Here is a 22445-nt window from a genome sequence, read left to right as displayed (position 1 = left end):
AACGCTGCCCTTAGGAATGTTGCACAGGATGTGCTGGGAATGCAAAACATCGTCTTCTCAGAAGCGGACATTAGCGATGCCATCAATAAACTGAAGTCTTCGTGTCAGCCAGGGCCTGATGGCATTCCACCGATCGTACTCAAAAGATGTGCTGTAGCACTTTGCGCTCCTCTGACTTCGATTTGCAATCAATCAATTGCCCAATCGACTTTCCCGGATGAATGGAAAGAGTCAGTATTGTTTCCTGTTCATAAAAAGGGTGACCGCGGAAATGTAACCAACTATTGTGGTATCACATCGCTATGTGCCGGTTCCAAACTGTTAGAAATTCTTGTCAGCAAAATTTTGTTCCACGAAGTTAAAAATCACATCTCATGCGACCAACATGGTTTTTATGCTGGTAGGTCAACGGTAACCAACCTCACTGAATTCACATCGTTTTGCTTACGAAACATTGAAGACGGGGTTCAAGTAGACACCATATATACAGACTTGAAAGCTGCGTTTGACTGCGTTGACCATGCGTTGCTTCTTGCGAAGGTGGAAAGGATGGGTGCTGCATCGAGTTTTGTTCAGTGGCTTAAATCGTATTTGGTAGATCGTCGTCTGTGTGTCAAAATTGGAACAGCTCAGTCCAGATACTTCTCAAACCCCTCTGGTGTTCCCCAAGGCAGCAACCTTAGCCCACTTCTTTTTTCTCTGTTATTCAACGATGTGTGTGCTGTACTACCTCGAGGATGTCGGCTATTATATGCGGATGATCTGAAAATTTACCTGATCGTGAACTCGGCTCAGGATTGTCGGGAACTTCAAAGACTCGTCAACGTGTTCGCTGAATGGTGTGGGATCAATGAATTGACGATCAGTACGAGTAAATGCTCGGTAATTTCCTTCACGCACAAAAAAGATCCAATCAATTGGAGTTACAACATTGGTGGTGAACAGCTGGAAAGAGTTTCGGTGGTAAAGGATCTTGGAGTTCACTTGGACTCCAAACTCTCCTCCAGAGAGCACTACTCCGTGATTATTGCAAAGGCGAATCGGAATCTTGGATTTATCTTCAGGATCTCCAAGGAATTCAGAGATCCATACTGTCTACGTGCGTTGTACTACTCGCTGGTGCGTTCCGTTCTTGAGTATGCTGCTGTGGTATGGAGTCCGTATACTGGCACCTGGATATCGAGAATAGAAGCCGTCCAATCTCGGTTCATTCGTTATGCGTTGAGGTTTCTTCCCTGGCGTGATCCTATAGAATTGCCCCCATATCAGAATCGCTGCCGACTTCTCGGAATGGACACACTTGCCAGGCGACGTCAGCTGGAGAGAGTATTATTTGTGCAAAAAGTGCTTGTCGGTAGTATAGATGCACCTAACATTCTTTGCAAGATCAATATCAATGTAGCATCTCGTAGCTTAAGACGCTCTAATTTTATTAGTTTACAGTTAGGACGCACCAATTATGATCAGAATGAACCAATTCGTGTAATGTGTTGTTTGTTCAATCGTGTGTATGATTTGTTTGATTTTTCTGTTAGTTTAAATTGTTTCAAGCAACGTTTGTTAATTTCAAATGCGTTAATGTAATTTTAATTTAAGTTTTATTCATGTAGACACTGTTGTCAGATGAATGATGGGGAATAAATAAATAAATCAGTCCAATTTTCATCACACTTTCCGTTAAACGTCTCGATCGATATTTGCAGGCCCTTCATAGTGGCTAACAGTTCATCCATCTTCTTATTGGTGGTATGAGAAGATTCACACATGTTTGAACAATAGTAGGAGTGACTTTTCTGTACTTTATTGTAACGAGATTCAGAGATTCCCGCGCACTTCAGATGCAGAGAGTTACTACAGCACACACATTTCACTTGCTTCTAATCCTGTTGGATTTCACTATGGCAGGTGTGACACTCTTCCATGGCCAGTCTTTTGTTGCGACCTGTACTGACACTCATTACAATAGAGTCAACGTAATGGCCTTCACATTGAGGCACCGAGTGTTAATATCGATTCAATAACCAACTAATAATAATATCAGCTTAGTGACACTTTCTGACGATTTTTCTCTAACAATTTTACATCAAGACGTAATTTTCTTGATTTTTTGTGCATTAAGTTTTATGATGAAATTCAGTTTTGTAGAGCGATAAGGCGTAGCGTGGTTTCACTCTCAATGACACTCACTATCCGTAGAATGTGAAGAAATCTGAGAAATTTCCTCTTGTAGAATGTCTGAAGCAATTCTTGGAGAAAATTCTTTTGAAAGTTCATGGAAGGTTTTCTAGGTGAATGCATTCAAAAATTTCTGGAGGAATCTCCAGAAAAAAATCTAAAGAATTCATAGCCGAATTTCTGGAATAATCCATGCTTTTTTTGAATGGAATTCATGAAGTATTTTCTAAAGGAATCTGCAACATTCTTGGAAGCTATCTGTGCAAGACTTTCTTAAGGAGTTTTTGGAGAAATTTCTGAAGCACATTTTACTGTTTAAAGGATTTTGTAAAATAATTTCTGACTGAATTTCTTTAGGCTTTCCTGGATGATTAAGTAAATCTGCGAGAAGTTTCCAAAGAAGTCTCTGGAAGAATTTCTTTAAGAATCCCTGGGAGATTTTTTTCAGGAAATTAATTCGAGGACAGGTTCCATGAAAGAAGTATCGTTAAAGCTGTGGAAGTTTTTTTTAAAGTAATCCTCAAAGAAATTTGTGAAAAAAATCTCTGGAGGAAAATCAGAAATACACTGTGGTGCATAATTGATCGGACAAACGCCGATTTTCATACAAAATGGCCAAGTTTAAGATGCTGTAACTATGGTTTGCTTTGTTAGATTGAGCTCAATTTTTGACACGGAACTGCTGAACTTTGTGTATACAAAGTATAAAATGTTTTCGTTCACAGGTCTGGGCGTGGCAAGGCGTTGAAAATATTGCAAAAGTGATCGGACAGCGGTACCCCTTTGATTTACACGCGTGCCGCTGTCCGATCACTTTTGCAATTTTTTCAACGCCTCGCCACGCCCAGACCTGTGAACGAGAACATTTTATACTTTATATACACAAAATTCAGCATATTTGTAGTTCCGTGTCAAAAATTGAGCTCAATCCATCAAAGCAAACCATAGTTACAGCATCTCAAATTTGGCCATTTTGTATGAAAATCGGCGTTTGTCCGATCAATTATGCACCACAGTGTATCTCCATTTTGGAAGAAATTACGATTACGAATTTTAAAGCCATCGGAAATCTTCTGAATGAATCCCTCGAAAAATTTGTGAAGGAATCCCTAGGGCAGTTTCTGGAGGCATCCCTGAGGAAAATTTCCGAATGGATCACACCTTTTTTTTAACAGAAAAGATATCCCAGGAAGATTTTCTGACAAAAAATCAGATTATTAAAAGAAGAAAAATCCCTGAAGCAATTTCTAAAGAAAACCCCGAAGGAAGTTTTGGAATTAATCCTTGGAAGATCGTTAAAAAATCTAGAAATGCCCCGAAAAAATAGAGTAAAACTCTGAAGGATTTTCTAAATAAATCCCAGGAGAATTTCGTACAAAACTTTCTGCTCAAATTCATTGATAATTTTAAAAAATGAGGAATTCCAGAAGTAGATTAAGATGCTCTGAAAGAATTCTTGGTGGAATATGTAGCAAAGGAAGAAATTCTAAACAAATCCCTGAAGAAAATTTCCGAATGAATCCATGGTAGATTAAAAAAAAAATCCATGAGGGAATTTTTGCCGAATACTCGGACAAATTTCCAAAACAAAAATTTAAGAGGTTTTTATTAAAATTTTTTGAAGAAATTGTTTGGTAAATTTTCTTAAGAAATATTCAATAGATTCTCCAAAGGAATACCTAGAGAAATTTTGTAAAAAAATATCCAGAGTAATTTCTGAAGTAATCCCTGGGCGAATTTTTCAAACAATCTCTGATATGATTTGTGAAAAATAATCATGGAGGAGTTGGTGAAGCAATTCATGCAAGATTTCGTAATGGAATTCTTTGTGACACTTCTGGAGAACACAGGGAAGATTTTCTGAAATCATCTGCAACATGAAGATTTGGTTTGGAAAGTATTCTTCGGAGACCATCGTAATAAAGTTGAACATTCTGGGTTCACTTACTTTTATTTAACACCGCAGAATTGCAACAAAAGGTGACCAAGCAGATAGCGGTACAAACCTATACTACTCGTATTGAAAGATCGTTCGGCAGCAAATACAGCACAACCAGTAAGCACACTCTATTAACTATTTGTCACGAATACATCTCTATATTTCCGAAGGGACCCCTTGGGAAATTTCAGAAGCAATTCATAAAGGAATCCCAGGGTAAATTCTCGTTGTGCAGGTAGTGTTCGTATGTATGTGTTGTGCAGTTGGTTGTCAGGCAATAGTAGGATAGTATACCATACTGTGCCATCCACGTAGATGACATCCCTATTCCCACCCAATAGGATTGTTTGCAGCCAACATAAATTGAGTTCCCCCATTGACCATGCATTTGGGTTCTCTAAACATTGGTACAAGATGCGGGAATCGAAAACGTGACGTTATCGCACCCTGTTGGCGCCACCATACATGAAGCTCCAAAACCCACCGCCGTAAACCAAACCAGACGCTCTTGAAAGAACAATAAGCCCGATAGTCGCCGTTGCCACCCTAAAGCTGTCAGAGATCCGACCGACGATAGCTAGGCCACCTCGCGCTATAGGAAGTTGCGACGCAATGGTGAAAGTTTGTGGAAGGTGGTAGCAGAAGGGTCCCCGAAGAAGTAAGGAAAGGAAAAAAGGCAGGTTATAGGTAACCTAGTTATAGGTAACCTAGGCCCTCCAGCCAGAGGTTTGAGGGTCCTTGACTATTAGGTCTTGGCGACTACGGAGGTCGCTTTGACCGAATATTTGAATGTTACATGGTACATAGACTCTACGTGCCAGGTTGAGGGACAAAACGTCGAATGACGTTTGTCGTTCAATGGGAGAACGATTTGCGGACCCTTCGCGAAGTGTGGAGCTACAAAGACACACAGCCATGGACCGAGTAGACTGAAGGCGACTCCTACGTACAGCAGTGGATACTCAGGCCTTAGTCTGGTCGGTAAGGTAAGTAAACGTGCTTGTCACATGCGGTGGACATACGACTTCAGACAATCTTGTCCAGAGAATGTATGAAGATGAGTCTTGGAGCTACAGAGGAGATGGCGCCTAGATTCTAGCAGTGGCCAATGCAGACGCTAAATAAAAAGGGATGCAAGGGTTCGAAGTCGGCTACATACAAAGGAAGTGGTAATGCCACATGGGAAGCTGTCATAGTGCAAGCACGCTACCTTGGTGGACTCCCAGCATGTCATCGATGTTCGTTGCTGAATGGTTTTGCAGCTAACCTTGAGGGTGCGATACTAGTATCTCTCCGAATCAGTGCCTTCTTGATGGTCTCGGAGAGGTGTAGGGCGGCAATGGAAAAGTGTTTACTGTGTCTGTTGGAGGCGGTCTCCAACCCCTCACTACCTGGACCTTGGCCGTTTAGGCGTCTGTTGAGCAGATTATCCCCCATTACAGTGACCCCACACCGATGAATCACCTTAATTATGTACACTATTTATGAATCACCATGTTGATCAAATGAGTGATCCGTAAACTGTGGTCAATTTTGCCGATTCATGAATTGTGGGGTCACTGTACTTAGAGGAAAAAAAACCGATAAGTTTGTTAGCGTAAAGTGCTACGGATGTTACTCGGTGGGAAACCAGAGCAAAATGTGCAGCGCTGACGTTTGAATCAGTTGTTGTTTCAAATGCACATACGAGTGTTGCTAATATTTGCGCTGGAGTTAAGCTTCGCTGTAGCCATCATGGTAGGTAAGTCCTGTAAATATTATGTAATAAAACGTTTACTTGTCGTCCATTGGCTGGGACTGCTAGCTACCAGTCACTATAATGAAATTAGCAATCCGACTCACTTGCATTCATTTCTTTCAAATATCATGGGAAACGTTTGTCATCTTTTTACCTCAATTTTCCGTGACAGAAATAATTAACGGTGACAAGGTTTCTTATTTCACTTGCTGTTTCCATACCCTCTGCTTCATCCCACTAGGTGACGTCCCCTAGACGCCCATATTCGGCGATTATTCTATTAGACCTTCATCATAAGCGAAGGCATGGATCATTAGGATGTTGGTTTGTGGGAAGGAGGGTGTGGTGTATTCGTCAGAGTGTGTATCTTACTTACATGGATGAGACGCCATTAACATTTTATGACCTATGACGCGTGTGCTCGGCTTTCGCATATGAAACTCTAAAGACATTTCCAAGACGACGAACGACGGTGGTAGAAATCCTGTGGGAGAGAGCACTATAGTTCCTACTACGATTCCTTTGTGGTCGGCTAGCGTCTTTCAGCGAGACGGATGAAGGGACTGCAATAAGCATCAAATGGGATGAGAGACCTGTTTCCTAATTTCACTACTAAAGGATTTCGGAAGGAACACGCTTTTATTAAATTAAAATAAAACCAGAGCAAAGGTACGGTTTCCAGATATGACTAATACGATCTTTATTGTAATTTAAATTTATGAAATTATTGCCCCAGAAGAGTTAACTCTCTTATCCCTCTTAGCCTTTCTACTCAGCTTGTTCTTGCCCTGCTTGGGGATCCCTACGAGTGAATAATTAAAAATAATCTTATCCTAATCTAAATGTTGTACAACAAGAGAGTCCTAAATATTTCCACATATCACAACACTTTTCCTTTTGCTTATCTAGGAATGCATAAAGAACCACCGTTCGGGGCGCGTGCAAAAGGTTCTCCGTCCCCTTGCTTCGTTTGCTAATTACCTACGCCTGGCTCAGGTTCAAAATCCCACACATCCCGCACTGGAAGGGACAGTCATCTGCCTCGTGCAGCATAAAGTGAGTCGTCAGGTCGGATTCCTCCTCGAAGGATTTGCTACATATGACACATTTAAACAGTCTCTGTTGGTCTTCATCGCGGTGAACAGTTTCGTTGTGCTTGGCGAAGGTAGTCTCCTTCTCGAACACCAAACCGCAAATTTCACATATTAACGAGCCGGCCTTTCGGTGGGACTTTTTGTGGAACGTCAAGTGGCTTAGTTTTACGAAAGTTTTGCTACAAACCCCGCACTGGTGTGGCGTTTCATCCCTGTGGATATGTTGCATGTGGCGTTGGTAGGAGTTTTTATAGGCAAAATTACGGCCACATTTGCCACACGAGTACTTCTTGTCCTTCGTGTGAGTCATTAGATGGTCCTCGTAGTGCGATTTAAACCGAAATGTCTTGAAGCAGGTTGTACATTTGAAAGCATGCGTCCCGTTATGTAACTGTAGGTGTGCTTTCAAATTACATGACTGAGTAAAGGACTTCCCACAGACATCACAGATAAAAGGCCTCAGCCCTTTGTGCACTTTTTCGTGCTTCTTGAAAGCAAACTTTGACTTGAAGTCTTTCTTACACACATCACACTTGTGTTCTTTCTTATCCTTGTGAAGCTCCTTATGGACGGTCAACGCACTGCCCTGCACGAAAGTTTTCCCGCAAATGTCGCACCGAAAGGGGCGCTCTCCGGTGTGGATTCTCGAGTGCTGGCGCAAATTGGACCGTAACTTGAACGTCTTGCCGCAGATGTGACACCGGTTCAGATTCTGGCCCGGATGCTGCCCGACGAGATGGTCACGGAGCAGTTTTTTCTTCGGAAACAGTTCCTCACAGATTTCGCATTTGTATGATTTATTATCGCTAGCCTTCCGCTTTTTCTTGCTCTTGATAAGCGCAAAATTAATGTCCCTTCCATCGACTCCAACTTCTTCGCTGTCTTCGTCGTCGTCGTCTTTGCTATCTGGATGGAGATTATTGCTGTCGTTGTGGTGGTTGTTGTTGTTGTCATCCGGTAGGCTCTGATCGTCACCGGAATCATCTGTCGCACTGAGGCCAATTCCTTCGTCGAGGCTCGAAGTAGAATCCTCAATTATTGTATCTGGGTTGACTATTGGCAGGCGATCAGAGGTAAAGTAATCCAATGGTGGATAGAAATGCGATTCCAACCGAGCGTCAATCTGTAATTGAAGAAAAATGAAAATGGATATAAGTTTTGACTTACATTAAAAATGAGCTTATGCACGTAATCTAAACACTGACAAAGTGTTGGCACTTAAGGCAATGCATTAGTTTAATTTGTCTCGTTCGTTAAAGTTTAAATAAATGCCTTGAGAGTCCAAAAACGTGAACCATTTCCAGTATTTTATATGTTTTACTAATCCCTCTTCGACTTAAGGTGCATAGAACATTGCAGAGTAAGAGTCTCTAAAATATATTTTAGTGTTTTATTATATAGATATGAACATCTCTAAGCTCTACCCACGATACTCAACCTTCCAGTCATCGTGTTCTAGATGCTGTTAACGGGAATTGTACCCAGGAACCTATCAGAGTCTCAACATTAATAGCTACCCTCTACATCATTGAATTCCAAATGTACAGCAAAACACCATAGAAATTGATAACAACCAAAAATCAATTTCAATCACCCAGCAATAGTGGATAAGTTTTCCTGAAAGTCACCTCGATGATTCTATACTTTTAGTCTTCCATCTATCGCTGACAGCTATCTGACAATTGAATGACAGATTTCTCATAACTTTAATGGGTCTTTTTATTTAACGTCTAAAATCAGCTGATTTTTCAAGTCTTTGACAGTTCTTCTATGAAAATGACAGGTCCTCGTTAGCAGCTGTTGTTCAACCAAACAAATGCCTACACGGATTTGTCACATGAACAGGTCTATTATTCACACGCACACTACTAAAATCAGCCGAAAGACTGTTCAGTGGAAGGGTGGCTGGTAACACCCTCCCCCACGTGGCGACCGAGGTCTATCTCGGCGTCACTATTTTTAATCATATCAAGGACTGCCAGTTTGCTGACAGGTCTGTTCAGTACTGCTGATGATGTCTCTACGTTTGCTTTTCGCGCAACTCCATCCTTGCCTGGATACGTACGGATCATTCGGCCGCGTATCCATCCATTGCGATTGCCTTTGTCGGCTATCAACACTAACATTCCTTCCTCAACTGCAGCGACATCCTGGAACCACTTACTTCGCCGAGAGATCACCGGTAGATACTCGAGGATCCATTGCTTTCAAAATACGTCCGACATGTGCTGAATCAAAGTCCATCCATCTGACAGAGCCTTTTCTACGTCTATTGGTGCTTACGCTGCTTGACGAACTCTACATAAAAAAATGGTTCGGAGTTATAGACTCCTGCTGCTCGTTGTTCAGTGGCACTAAAGTTAACGGTCGCGAGTTGATCATATGTTCAGCTTCGGATAACAGGACCATGTGCGTGCAGTCTTTACGGACCATGCGTTCTCAACAGCCGCATATATAGGGCACCGCAGGGAGATTGAACCGCCACTTGGTGTTCGTATCCGTAAATGTACTGCTCATCATAGAGTTGATCACCTGGAGTTTCTTTTGCAGCTCGCAGCTTGCGCTAACAAAATTCGTTCCATTGTCTGCATAAATCTCTTGCGGTGCTCTCCTTCGGGCAATGAACCACCGGATGGCTTTTTTGCATGTTTCAATCGTTAAACTGTACGCTAGCTCAATGTTGCCCTAACAGTTAAACAAGTAAATAGGACAACCTAGCACTTAAATGAGCTGCGGCCTACTTATACGTCCAAAATAATCAATCCCCACAAACGTGAAGGATCAGTGATCGAAGTGTGATCTTCGAAAGTTGTGCCATCTTCTGTGGAACTGGTGTAGCCTACGTAGAAACAGCATTCAGCCGCAGCGATGTGCTTATCGAAACGTACGTCTTACGTCTTACGTAAGACGGCGTGCCCATCTAGCCGTGGCGGCAGCTTCGAGATCGAGCTGTACATGTTCAATACCTTCCGCTGACCAGCCTCTACTTCGGCATTCCTCATCAATGTTGCCACCTCGTCTGGGTACTGGTTTATTTGCGCCATAGGTCATAAACTTCGTTCAGCTTTCTGGAGATCCTCGCTTGTCAGTAAACCTGCAGAACTTCGGTGATCAACTCTTGCTCGATGCTGTGCGATGTCACAAAAATGGTGTACGTAAGTCACGAAGTCACGGGTGCTACTCTTCCTCTGTTTCGTTCACTGTATTCGGCTTATATCCTTTGGTCAGCTATTCTCTTCTTCATACAAAAACACTAGACCACGAAACTATCTGCTGGTCGGCTTACAGTTCGTTATTTATACATTTAAAGTCACCAAGTAAAAAATCCTCAACCGTCGACAGACTCAGGATCTTGTTGACGCGGAAGCTACGTATGTTCGGTAGCGTCTAGTGTCCAATCTAATCCACGAGACAACGTTGCACGAATCGCCTCAGAAACACGTTCGCTTTATTTTAATGGAGTGTCCTTGTACTATTGTTCTGCGCAACCATGCGCCGAGAACCGTCGTCTGTAACTCGATATGGGGAATTAATAACAGCTGGAGAGGATCAACCTTTGTCTTGGAGGCAACCAAAGCGCAACGAATCAACCCTTTGTCACGGACGCGAAAGTACAGTCATAGTACAATCAAGGGTCACCCACAATTATGGGTCAATTCCATTTGAATTGCATGGTGAACTGACTGACTAATAATTGTGACAGAGTGATCCATATTTGTGCAATGACTGTACGCAGACGCAGAATATGCTTGAGCGCTGCCGTCTACAAAAATATGCAGCTTCAATGTTTCGTAGCAGTCCGTAAGGTATACAGTGATCCCACACCGATGAATCACCTTAATTTTGTACACTATTTATGAATCACCATGTTGATCAAATGAGTGATCCAGAAACTGTGGTCATTTTTTCCGATTCATAAATTGTGGGGTCACCGTACTTCAGAGCTAATGCAACCACAACTTCCACCGCCCGAAGATATCTTCAGGAATCCGCTCATCCCACTTCACTTTTTCTCTCCAGACGTTCAGATGTCTTGCCTTGGATAACCAGTGAATCCAATATTCCCAAAGGATCCTCATAAGGAGACTCCTTCTTCCTCGGTGCCAACGCTTCAGGTAGTTGTTGACATAATTCCTGTTTTTGATCGCCGCCGCTGCCCTTTGGTATTTGTTCTCAAAGTGCTCAAAGAACACTAAGTTGAAGAGAGGCAGGCCAAGTCCCAGTTGGGACAGAGCCAAAAAGAAGAAGAAGAAGAAGAAGCTTTTTCTAAAACTCGCTTGATGATTCTGCACTTTGAATCTCCAATCTATCGGTGACAGCTATCTGACAATTGAATAACACATCTATCATAACTTCAATTAGTCACACGCAAACTACTCAAATTAGCTGAAAGACTGTTCAGTGGAAGGGTTGCCAGTAACAAGAGTAAAGTATGGATGTTTTCTGCAAAGCTGCCGGAAAATGTGTTGTTGGAAAGTTTTCTCAATTTTGGGAGTTATGTGTAATAATAGTTTTGTCGTCACAACTTTCTCATTTTTGGGAATTTTCGTACCTATGTTCTACGAAGCTGTGCTATGCGACGAAACACACCTCTTGATGGCTTTTTTTTTTTTTTTAATATCGTTCCAGCTGCAAAAGGTCTACATCTCAACGCGCAAATTTAAAGAATCCCAAGAATAAAAAAAAACCTGGAAGAATCACAGAAGTAATATTGGAGGAATTCCTCAAAGGATTCCTCTATTTTTTTTTCTCCCGAGATCCTTCCAGAGAGTCTAGTTGACGTTGCTCCTGGGAATCTTCCTGCGATTCGTCTTGGGATTTTTCTAAAAAAAATGCTTTTATTTCTTCAGAGGTTTTCCCAGGAATTCCTCCGCACATATTCTGAATGTAGACGTCAAAACTACGATTCTAATGATTACAATTGGAGATACAGGTTTCATGATCAGGTATCAGAAGGCCGGCTCCAGAGGCACGTTATCCTCCATTTGTGAAATTCTGTGCTATCGCCATAGTAAAAGCCTATTTCATCATCTACCTGAGGGAAAAGGAAGGCAACGAGAATAAGGATTGGGATAGGGACAGGTAGGGAAATAGGAAAACATATCCTGGAAGAGAGTACTCCGCATAAGCGTACCACAATGGGTTGAAACAGCGCCATGAAAAGGGCACTGTAATAACGCATAAAGCGAAAGAGAGCCTATAAATCTTTATCACAGCGGGTTAACAACAACAGAACATCCTGAAGGTCCAAGCTTCTGAAGTCAGTTTCATTTAATAAGTGTTTACCGAGTACTCGGAAATGCAGTTGTGCAAAAATTGGACAGTTACATATCAAATCATACGAAGTTCCATAATCGGATTCACAGCTATCGTACAAATGAATCAGCTTGCAAAAATTTCCTCATGTGATAGCTGAGTCGGCAGTGGCCAGTCAATGCTTTGACCAGCATGCTGCAGTTTTGCTTTGACAGATTTGTAAGACACTTCGCCACCCTTGAAGATGACTCAGTACAATGCAATTTTGTTTGACGATATGACTCCAAACTATTCGAGTATTGTTTGTGGTGAGTGACAGCTCAGGTGTTAATCTGAAGCTTTACCCAACACTTCGACACCGGAATAGCTGGCTCAGGACCGATAAAGTCATGTGAATTTCCATTGCGAACTCAGCCAATTTATTTTCAGCAATGGAAGAATGGCCTAGAATTCAGCTTCTCGATTTGAGTTCGGCAAGCGATAACTACCTTCGACCTAGCGTTGGCCGAAGCAAGTGCTTTAATGGCAGCCTGGCTATCTGAACAGAAGTAGGGTATTTGTGCCTATCTTAGTCTCATTAAGGATGTGCAACATGAAAAATCACTCACAGCGCAATGTATACGCTTCAAACTTAATGATACAAACCTTTAACACACGTGCTCACTTCCACTGTTGATCTTACGATGCACTAGAGTGGGATTTACCTTCAATATTTGATTTAATTGCGATCACAAATCGCGAGCCACTCGCACCTATCTTCAGCACACCGTAAAATTTTCATCTCATCGCGGTCCACCGGGTGGCCCCTTATTCATCTCAACAGTATTTACAGCAAATCCACAACCACTCTCACATTTTCTCATCGTAGAGCATTCTGCACTCACCCACTAACGCACTCCCTTTCCCTAGCAGGTGACAGTTTCATTGTGATTGTTTTCCTCTCTCGCAAAGGAGAAGTCATAACAATGTGCGGCGCGACGAATCGTCTATGCTCGCTCCCCACGTTTTGCACTCGCATACATTCACAGCTGATTGGCAAATCAGTGCTGCCGAACTGGATGATAGTTCGTAAAGCTTGAGCGGTAGCAGCATATTTAGATGAAAACCAAACCAAATATTTTGAAAGAAATGGCGTTGGAAAATGAAATTATTGATCGATTTGCGTAGAAGTTCGATTACCAAGATGTTAAACCAAGAAACGACCATATTCTGATTGAAAAAACATCGTATTTGTAGTGACCAAATCTCATTCAATTAACTACTTGTTTCTTGATGTCTGGCACCGCTGTGATGCTTGCTTTGGTGCTTCGGCAGAGATGTGCGCCGCGGTTAAAACATCATTTTTGGTCGTCGGCGGCGGCGGCGTTAAAAATGAGAATTCAATATTTCGCTCTTTAAATCTCATATAGCGAAACATTTTAACAAACTATACTTTGCATATGAGAATGTAAATACACTAAAACCTCAATTTATGCATGTTATTTTAATGCACTTTTTAATTTATTTAACCTGCATAAATTAAGGGAAAGCTACTCAGAACCAATATTGTGCATAAGAATATTTAATAATGACGGTAACTATTGCAACGGCGGCTAAAGGGTGTTTATAAGGATGAGCAAATGGAAGTCACAGGGGAGTTTCAGGGGGTTCCCAGGGGTTTCCCCGAGGTACCAGGAGATCTCCGGGGGGTTTTCGGGGGTCTGAGGGGGTTTTCGAAAGCATTGCAGAGAGTTTCAGAGGATTTTCGACGGGGTTTGGAGGCGTTACTGGTACGTTTTCGGGGGTTTCCGAGGATTTCACGTGCGTTAAACGGGTGCAAGTGGGTCTTAGATGGATTCGGAGGCGTTAGGCAGGCGTTTTTGGGGGTTCAGATGCGTTACATTGGGTCCGAGGGGATTTTAGAGGGATTTTGGAGGCATTTCGAAAGTTTTAGAGCATTTTTGGCGGGATTCAGAGGCCTTATGGAGGCGTTTTCGGAGGTTTCGGAGCGTCGCAGGTGCGTTACATGGGGTACGAGGCGGTTTAAGGGGAATTTTGGAGCCATTTCAGGAAGTTTCAGAGCATTTTCGGCGGGATTCAGAGGCGTTACGGAAGCGTTTTTTTATGCACAAATTTCCCTCATTTTATGCCTTTTTTAATTTATGCACCCCCAGCCATGTGCATAAATTGAGGTTTTAGTGTAGTAACTTGTAATTGCGCACTCGTATATAGTGCGGCAGACAATTAAACGTTCCATAATAAATAAAAAAAATCCATAAGGCGCAGTCCACAAATTACGTATCGCTCTTGGGGGAGGGGGTAGTATGGCCAAGCGTTACGGCCCGTACAAAAAATTTTGGATTTCCATACAAAAAAGCGTTACGGAGCGGGAGGGGGGGTCGCAAAAATATAAATTTTAGCGTTACGTAATAAATGGATGCTGCCTAAATAATTCTTAAGTTATGGCATGAATTGAATTATTAGAACCTGAATTCTTCAGATTTCATTACATCGGAGAAAATTGGGTTGATTTTGAAATTCCTCACATTTTGTATGTATGTAATGAAAAATTGACCCCCTCAATTATAAACGAACGTCGTTATTACGTCACGCGGGGAAAAGCATGCATGCTGTCATTGCATGCTTTATACACCTTGTGTGAAGAATATGATATTTGCTAGGATTTTTATATGATGATATATAAGTGACTAAAAAGTAACTAAAATCTCAACAGGATCATTGAACGAAATATTTTGTTTATTCGGCAATGAATGACATGCATTCATTTTGGGAGCGTTTAAACTTAAATCGATTATTTTCTGAAGATTATTGGGGAAATTCTAAGTTCGGCGGCGTGGTGAGTTTTAAGCTGGCGGCGTGCTAGAAAATCAAAACATCCGGCGGCGTGAAGTAATAAATCTCGACGGCGCACATCTCTAGTCCTTGAGACAAAATGAGATGAATATAGGTACTAGGCCGAAGAAGGGGGCTTTTACCCTATATTATTTTGCCCATTACGTGTTGCTGAAGTGTTGATTACACTCCGTACATAAGAGCAAAGATTTCGGCCTGAACAACAGTGCAGTGTCTATCAAGTAAGTGAGTAAGACTGATGTAGCCTTAGCACACGAGAATAGACACCAGCACCTGCTCGACCTTCGAGAAGGGAGTCATAAGTGTATCATACGATGCCTACTTCTCTCCAGATGTATCCACTCTTCCTGAAGGGAATTTCGTGGAAAATCTCCTATATGGAAAATTACAAGCAATTGTAAGATCACTTGGAGCAAGGACAATTTTGTCCAAATTCAGCAAAAGTGGAAACAACGAAGTGTGTGTTGAACTGAGGTTCACAGGAGTTTCCTCTAATAAACCGAGTACCCGTAGACGATAAGTGCAAGAAAGTGCTTCTTGCTTGAGATGAATGGGTAGTGAGGTACATATTCTGAATGTAGACGTACAAAACTACGGTTCTATTGAATAAAATATGAGGAGGTACAAGTTTCATGATAATTCCTTATAGTCATAGCGTGCACTGTTGATAATTATATACGACTATATCAGGTTATTTGAAACACACATACAACTATGAACTTAAAAAAGAAACGAGCTACGCACCTCTTTCGACTCCAAGAATCGATCCTTATCGACCCAATTTTCCTTTGCAAGTCGTTCCGATAGCAGGATTTCCTTATTTGGATCGATTGTCGGCGAGTCGGCATACAGATGTGTGCGATCAGCTTTTCTGCCAAATTTCATCTGCTGCTGGACCACATTCCCGTTCGTCGTCGGTCCCGGCTGTTGCTGTATCGAAGCAACAGGATCCAGTGGAACTCGGATGCCGTTGACAATTTCCACGGTGGCATACTCGAACGTAGAAAGCTGCTGGACAGCAGGTGTACCTTGTTCGACCGTGTGGGGCACGTACACGAGGTAGAGCCTGCAATGGTTTTGGGAAAGAGGGAAGAAATATGAAATATGACACATATAAATGACCATCAGAAAGCATTTAAGGGTAAGTTTAATATCATTTCGGATGACTTTAGACTTGGCTTCGGATTACGGAGGAGAAAAGTCCATCGCATGCGGTGTGGGCGAAATCGTTAGTGCTTTGGGAATAATCGTATAATTTTGCCATCTATTTCGGGACAGGGCTTGCTAAATTGCATTATTGCTTTCTTGAGGGAAAGCCAATCCCGTCTGACACGCTGCGACGTTGCTTTCAAATTGATTTTTAGTATTATATTTGAATGTGGAGTGGATGGTTTCATGGAATTTGTGTTCAATTCAATCAAAATTTAAAAGAAACATTGAATACTTTCTAATTGTACATTGATATCGCTTGATGATTCTGATTGTCAAACAATGACAACATTTACACCATTTGCAATAAATTTGTTGGTACAAATTAACCTTCTGTCACCCATCATAATTAACATCCCAAATTCGATCCCCCCCACCCGAAATCGACAAATAGACCAATTTTCCCTACATCGCAAGCAGGCATTCCTCTTCCTTCTTGAGCGATGATTTATGGTCCAACATCGGAGGCGTTTGGTGGCAATGGAACGAGAATGATACATAATTTACTGCTGTCGATATTACATTCCTGAAAGTGGTGATGGTGGTGGTGCGTAACACCACTAGCTAGCTGGCCTCCTGAATTATGGAGGAATTTTTCATCTTAATTTTTTTTTCTTTGGCTTTGCCATCCGCTGTAGCAACCCTCGCGCAGATAACCAAAGGGTGCGATTTTTTTCGACTCATTCTAGTCACACGCACACCGGAGGGTTCAAATCCAATAATTTGTCCTTTTAGTTCGGAAGGACAGGAACGTTTCTTCGTTGTTGCCCGGCCATAGGTGTGTAGCCTGGTGGGCCATTGAGAACAGAAGGAGTTTTTTTTCTTAATAAAATAAGCTTGTTTTTGCGAAATGGGTAATTGACGATAAAAACCGTTCATTACGAGTGTTAGATTGTATTTTAGGATATCTTTTTAATCCTTTTAATAATATACTCTCATTGATATCAATGGGCCCTGATAAGCCCCTTCAGAAATTCCCACATCCGGATGCAACTCTGTACAAGGGACCAGGCATCGCTTCCAAAGGGCCTCAGCTCAGCTAAGAGTACCTCGGGCACGTCAGGAACGATGCCAGAAGGTGCAACAGAGATGGCCTCCCTGCTTGCGTAGATAGCCAATAGAATCACTGGCGACAACTTCATTGGCAGGTAGGGGTAGTGACTCTACGAAGGACCCAACAGAAGTGAAGATATTCAACTAAAACGTGAGTGCTGTTGTTGAAGTAAGTAAAGTGCCCGATGGTAAACCCGTTTCTGAGATATGACCTGATGAGATTTCCATCACAAGAGGTGAGTAGAAGCTGTATAATTCTCCAGCAATCAACCAGGTGTGGCACAAGATGGTATAACGCAAGTAGAGGAAGGGCAACAGGACCGCAACAGAAGTGAGCAATTGAAGATATAGGCAATCGCTGAGCATAAATTTCACAAGTCGGTGCTTTGGCCAACAAGGAACGAAGGACGGTCGATGCCCGCGTAGAGAAGAGGTTCACCTAAATAGATTGCTAGGGTTCATTCAAATATTAAGTAAACGCGCTAGAGGAAACCGGAATAAAGGTAGGCCCCAGAAAGTTGACCTCTTGAAGCTGAAGACCGAGACCGAATGGAATTCCTGGATCACGATAGGGAAAACGAAGGCGAGTAAAGTCATACCAGTCCACAAGCGCGCTGGTCTGTGTTGAGGGCCATGTGAGGAGAAACCAACTTTCGTCGATGGGCTCGGATGTGGAAAACATCTGGCGCACGAGGACGAGAGAGCTGATGCATGCGCAGAAGAAGAGGGCGACCAAAAAAGCACCTCCTACAAAGCAATACAGTCCTGATTCGTTCGTTGGCGGCTCGTTAGATGGGCTGTCTCGATGGTTGGATGTTCGCTAGCTGGGGCAAAACCCAACTAAAAAGCACTGTCAGTGTCAAAATCGATGTCAAAACGAGTTTGACGTCTGATCGTCGTCGCATCGCAGCTCCTGTATACAGACCGTTTGCGCAAGTATGTGAGTGTTTCGTGACGTATTTCTCGTCACTTGCGTGTGTCTAGAGCATTTTGATCAGTTGTCAGTTGCCCCAACGAACGAACACGATTCGCTAATCGGGGCGCAGTCGTGACCCAACGAGCGAATCCTCACTGTAGATCAAAAGTTCTTGGGCGAGAAGATGTAGGTAACAGCAGGTAAAGGCGATTCTCCAGTTGAAAGAAATGCACGAAACTACGACATCAAAAAGATTGCAGCCGCCCTTAAGCAGCAATGCGAAGTAAATGTATCAAGTGCATCAATTCGCCAGCGAAAAGCCCGCCAGGCATGCAGATCGCTACGGTACCTCCCAGTAGACTACAGTCGGGAAGACATTGTTAGCTGGTCAGTGTGAACTGATATGCCGCTAATGGCGTGCTTCAAGTGCTTTTTGCAATGCCACAAATCATGGGCATGTAAAGGCTCCGATAGAAACCAGAAGATGGTCATATCTTCAGGGAGTGCAGCTCGGCACTAAGTGAGTTTGCTGTCCAGAAGATAATTTACACGTCAAACTAGAGCTTCACAATAACGAAAATCAACGAGGTGTCCTACTGTAGTTACTATGCTTAAGCCCTCTCAGTGGCCGATACATCAGTTCACGTCTATGCTATGCTAGATTCACTATCCAGCATACAGGTAGCGGCTTGACCAACACAAGACGATTGGCTCTGCTCTAATCTATGGCCAGGCAGCACTTGGGTGTCATAAACGCAGGGGACACAAATTCCGGTGCAGAGCTCATTATCGATATGACCTGTTGTAGTCTGGGTCTAAACCCTAACTCAGACTGAAGAGTCGACGATGGGTACAAACGCAGAAACTACCAGGTGGTTCGGAACAGAGTTGAGGAAAACCGCCACAGCAGGGTCATCGATAGCCAAATGGAATTACTTTATTATCTTAATAGATTTCTAGGCTGCATGGGGACTTTAAGGAGGGTGTCCGACTAGAAGATGTTAAAGTTACGACTTGCGGGGTTTCAAACGAGTTTAAGCGGATTTAAGGGGGGCTTCAATGGCTTTCAGAATAGCTTTAAGGGGGGGGGGGGGTTTGGAGAGATTTCAAGGAATTTCAGTGAATTGCAGAGTGTGGGATCCAGGGGACTCCTGGGGGTTTCAAAGGGATTGCGAAAAGTTTCTGAGAGTTTGTTGTTTTTTTTTTTCAGGTGGTTTCGCGAGCTTCAGGGAGGTATTCTTGGAAGTTTCAAAAAGGGATCCTGGGGTTTTAATGGAAACTTCTGTGGAAGTTCAGGGTTCTTCTTATTTTTTTATGGCTTTACGTCTCCACTGGGACTTGGCCTGCCTCGCTTCAACTTGGTGTTCTTTGAGCACTTCCACAGTTATTAATTTAAGGGCTTTCTTTGCCTGCCATTGCATGAATTTGTATATTGTGAGGCAAGTACAACGATACATTATGCCCAAGGAGTCGGTTAAATTTTCCCGACCGGAACGGGAATCGAACCCGCCGACTAACTGACTAACTGAAGTTCAGGGTTAGGGGAGGTATTAAGGTGCTTGAAAGCATTTCAGGAGCTTCAGGGGATTTCTGGGGATATCAGGAGGATTTAAGTGAGTTTCAAGGGGGTTATGGCGATTTAATGGCGTTTCAGTCTGTGTGGAGGATTCCGGTGGTTCCTGAAGATTTAACCCTAGTAGGATATTGAAGTCTATATGATCCAGACAGGCACGCTGAACGTGCACAGCGCTATCGTGGTCACCTTAGGAGGGTTAAGAGAAGTTTCTGGGGGTCTTTGGAAAGTTTTAAATGAGTTTCATTGCGGGAAAAGTGCGGGTGCTCCGGTACTTCTGGAGGTTTCAGGAGATTTAAGGGAACCTGAGGAGAGTTTGAGAGAAGTTGTGGAGGTTTCAGAGGGGCTTTAAAATTGTTCCAAAGTATTTCAAGGCGTTTACGAGGGTTTCAGGGGTTTACATGGAATTGCAGGGGATTACCAAGGGTTTAAGAGAAGTCCCCAACAAACATTTTGGCTGCATAAGAGTTGAACAAACAAATCTTAAGCAAACTTCATCTTAAGAAACTGTAATTTGGCTATCTCTGTTATTTGGGTCTGTAGGCTAGTTTTGCAGGGGTTTCAAGATGTTTGAAGGCGTTTTAGAAGGTGTCAGCGGGTTTAAAGGGATTTCAAGGTGTTTTGGGTGTATTTTAGCGAAGTTTATAAATGTGCTGTCCACAAATTACGCAACGCTTTAAGGGGGGGGGGGGGTTTACGACCGAACGTTACGGCCCATACAAAAAATAGGATTTTTATATAAAAAAGCGTTATGGAGGGGGGGGGGGGGGGTAAATGTCGACTTTAACGTTACGTAATAAATGGAAGCTGACAAAGATCTTTGAGGAGTTTCAAATGGGATTTCAAGTCGTTGCAATGTGTTTAATGGCCCAAGTAACCACGAAGCACTATAACTCACCTGGAGGCAAATATAATGCTATTAAGGGGCTGACACGCTCTATATCGGCCGCTTAATAGCCCTGTGAACCAAAAGTGGCGAAATATAGTGCTAATGGTTACTAGGGGGGTTTCAGGGGGTTCACCGTTATTCACGGGAGTTTCTGAGGGCATCTTCAACCCTTGCAACATAACTGGTGAACGGAGTAGAATATGTTTTTCCCTCTGCTTTTTGGCATTTACTTTTTAATTCTGAGACGTTCTTCATGAGATGGTGTTAAAAGTCCAGCCTTCCGTTAATTAATGAAATGCGAAGTACCAGTGTGAGGAATTGGATTTTTTTGTTCTTCGCTGGAATTAAATGTTGTAAAAATGTAAATTCGATTAAAGCTGGGCAATAAAAATACCAACCTCTAATTTTTTTTTCTTTGCCGGACAAATTCGGCAAACCTTTCAGCCATCAGAGCCGAATTTTCTTTCGCTTCCCTCCACAAAATTATACCTTTCAAAGAGATGCTAATTTTTTTCGAAAAACTGTCAACCCAAGAAGCGCGAGCCTGCCTTCTTTCCTCATAAATAACTGACTGCAGTGCTACGTGGAAAAATTGCTCCCTCGCGACAAACGGATAAACTGCAAAGTACACAACTCAAGCAATTATAATAAACACTGTAATCATCTTGTTGTGCTGCGCACTTGACGTACATCTACGTTATATTTGCACTGCGGAGAAAGGAGAAGAAAATAAATTTCACTTGTTTTATTTGAAAAAGATGTACCCATAAATTTTCCATCTGGCGGAGGTGGTGGGCACGAAGGTGCAATTTGGGATGCAGATCAGGTCTCGGTTGAGTTTTTTTTTTCTCGCTGCTGTCTTCTGCACTCTTTTTCCCTCCCCCGACGGAAAAGTGTGAACAAACCGGGAAAAGGGAGGGATTATGCTTGTGCTACCTATAGTAGTGGCAACGTCAAGCCAATAAAGAGCACCAGCGTGCAGCGGTAGAAACATTTTTCACATGCAAATCATGCTAAATCAATTTTTGATACCGCGACACTGATGTTTCGTTTGTAGGGATGTTGGAGAGTGAAAAAGATCAAGGAAAGCAATGCTGTGGAGCAATCTTTGGAGTGTTGTAGAATCGTAAAAAAACGTTCGGCTTTATGTAAAGACAATACATTGCAACTAGATGGACAAGTTTGATACAGTTTTCAGACGAAATTATTTCGGCATTTTATGGATTTTTAAAGGTTTTAATGGTTATTTCTTGGTTAACAAGCATGAATTTCGATTGATTCATGCTGTCTTTTTTTTTAAATACCTGGTCATGATGGTGCAAAGAACCACCGTGAAAATAAAATAGCCATCCTGTGCATCATTCAGTCTGAATTGTCGTGGGCTCCCAGATATTATAGTAAAATTGATGTAGCATTTGTGCAGATACTACTAGGACAGCTTTGACCATCTCGGTTAATGTAGTGAAAAATTAGCATTCAGCTAAAATTCACAAATAAAACATAATCTCGGTTGCCCTGCGATGGACCCCCGAGGCTCTGTTTGGCTTCATCTCTTCCGAATCATCAAATCAAAAATGCTAGAACCAGCGCATTTCACCTGGACAGCTGAGTCAGTTATCAACTGTCCCGAATTGCCTTCTTTCACAGGCATCGTAGCATTAATTTTAGTCCCACTAAGATGATGTGAGATATCGACATTTTCATTATAGAGCTCGCCCACGCTTTTTTAGAGCGAGTATAGGCGCTTAAA

General features: G+C 42.5%; 1 protein-coding gene across 1 annotated transcript in view; it reads right to left on the bottom strand.

The window, feature by feature from the left end:
- Positions 1-6522: 6522 nt before the first annotated feature.
- LOC109397782 (zinc finger imprinted 3) overlaps positions 6523-22445 on the bottom strand; it is a 142615-nt gene continuing 126692 nt past the window's right edge. The window contains exons 2-3 of the mRNA XM_062859231.1: positions 15800-16121; positions 6523-8069 (exon numbers count right to left, since the gene is read on the bottom strand). Of these exons, the coding sequence (XP_062715215.1) occupies positions 6834-8069; positions 15800-16121 (1558 nt within the window). The 3' untranslated portion in view covers positions 6523-6833. The remainder of the gene's footprint in view (positions 8070-15799; positions 16122-22445) is intronic.

The sequence above is a fragment of the Aedes albopictus genome, chromosome 3 (assembly GCF_035046485.1).
Source record: "Aedes albopictus strain Foshan chromosome 3, AalbF5, whole genome shotgun sequence".
In the NCBI taxonomy this organism is placed as follows: domain Eukaryota; kingdom Metazoa; phylum Arthropoda; class Insecta; order Diptera; family Culicidae; genus Aedes; species Aedes albopictus.
This window is presented reverse-complemented; position numbering and strand designations above follow the sequence as displayed.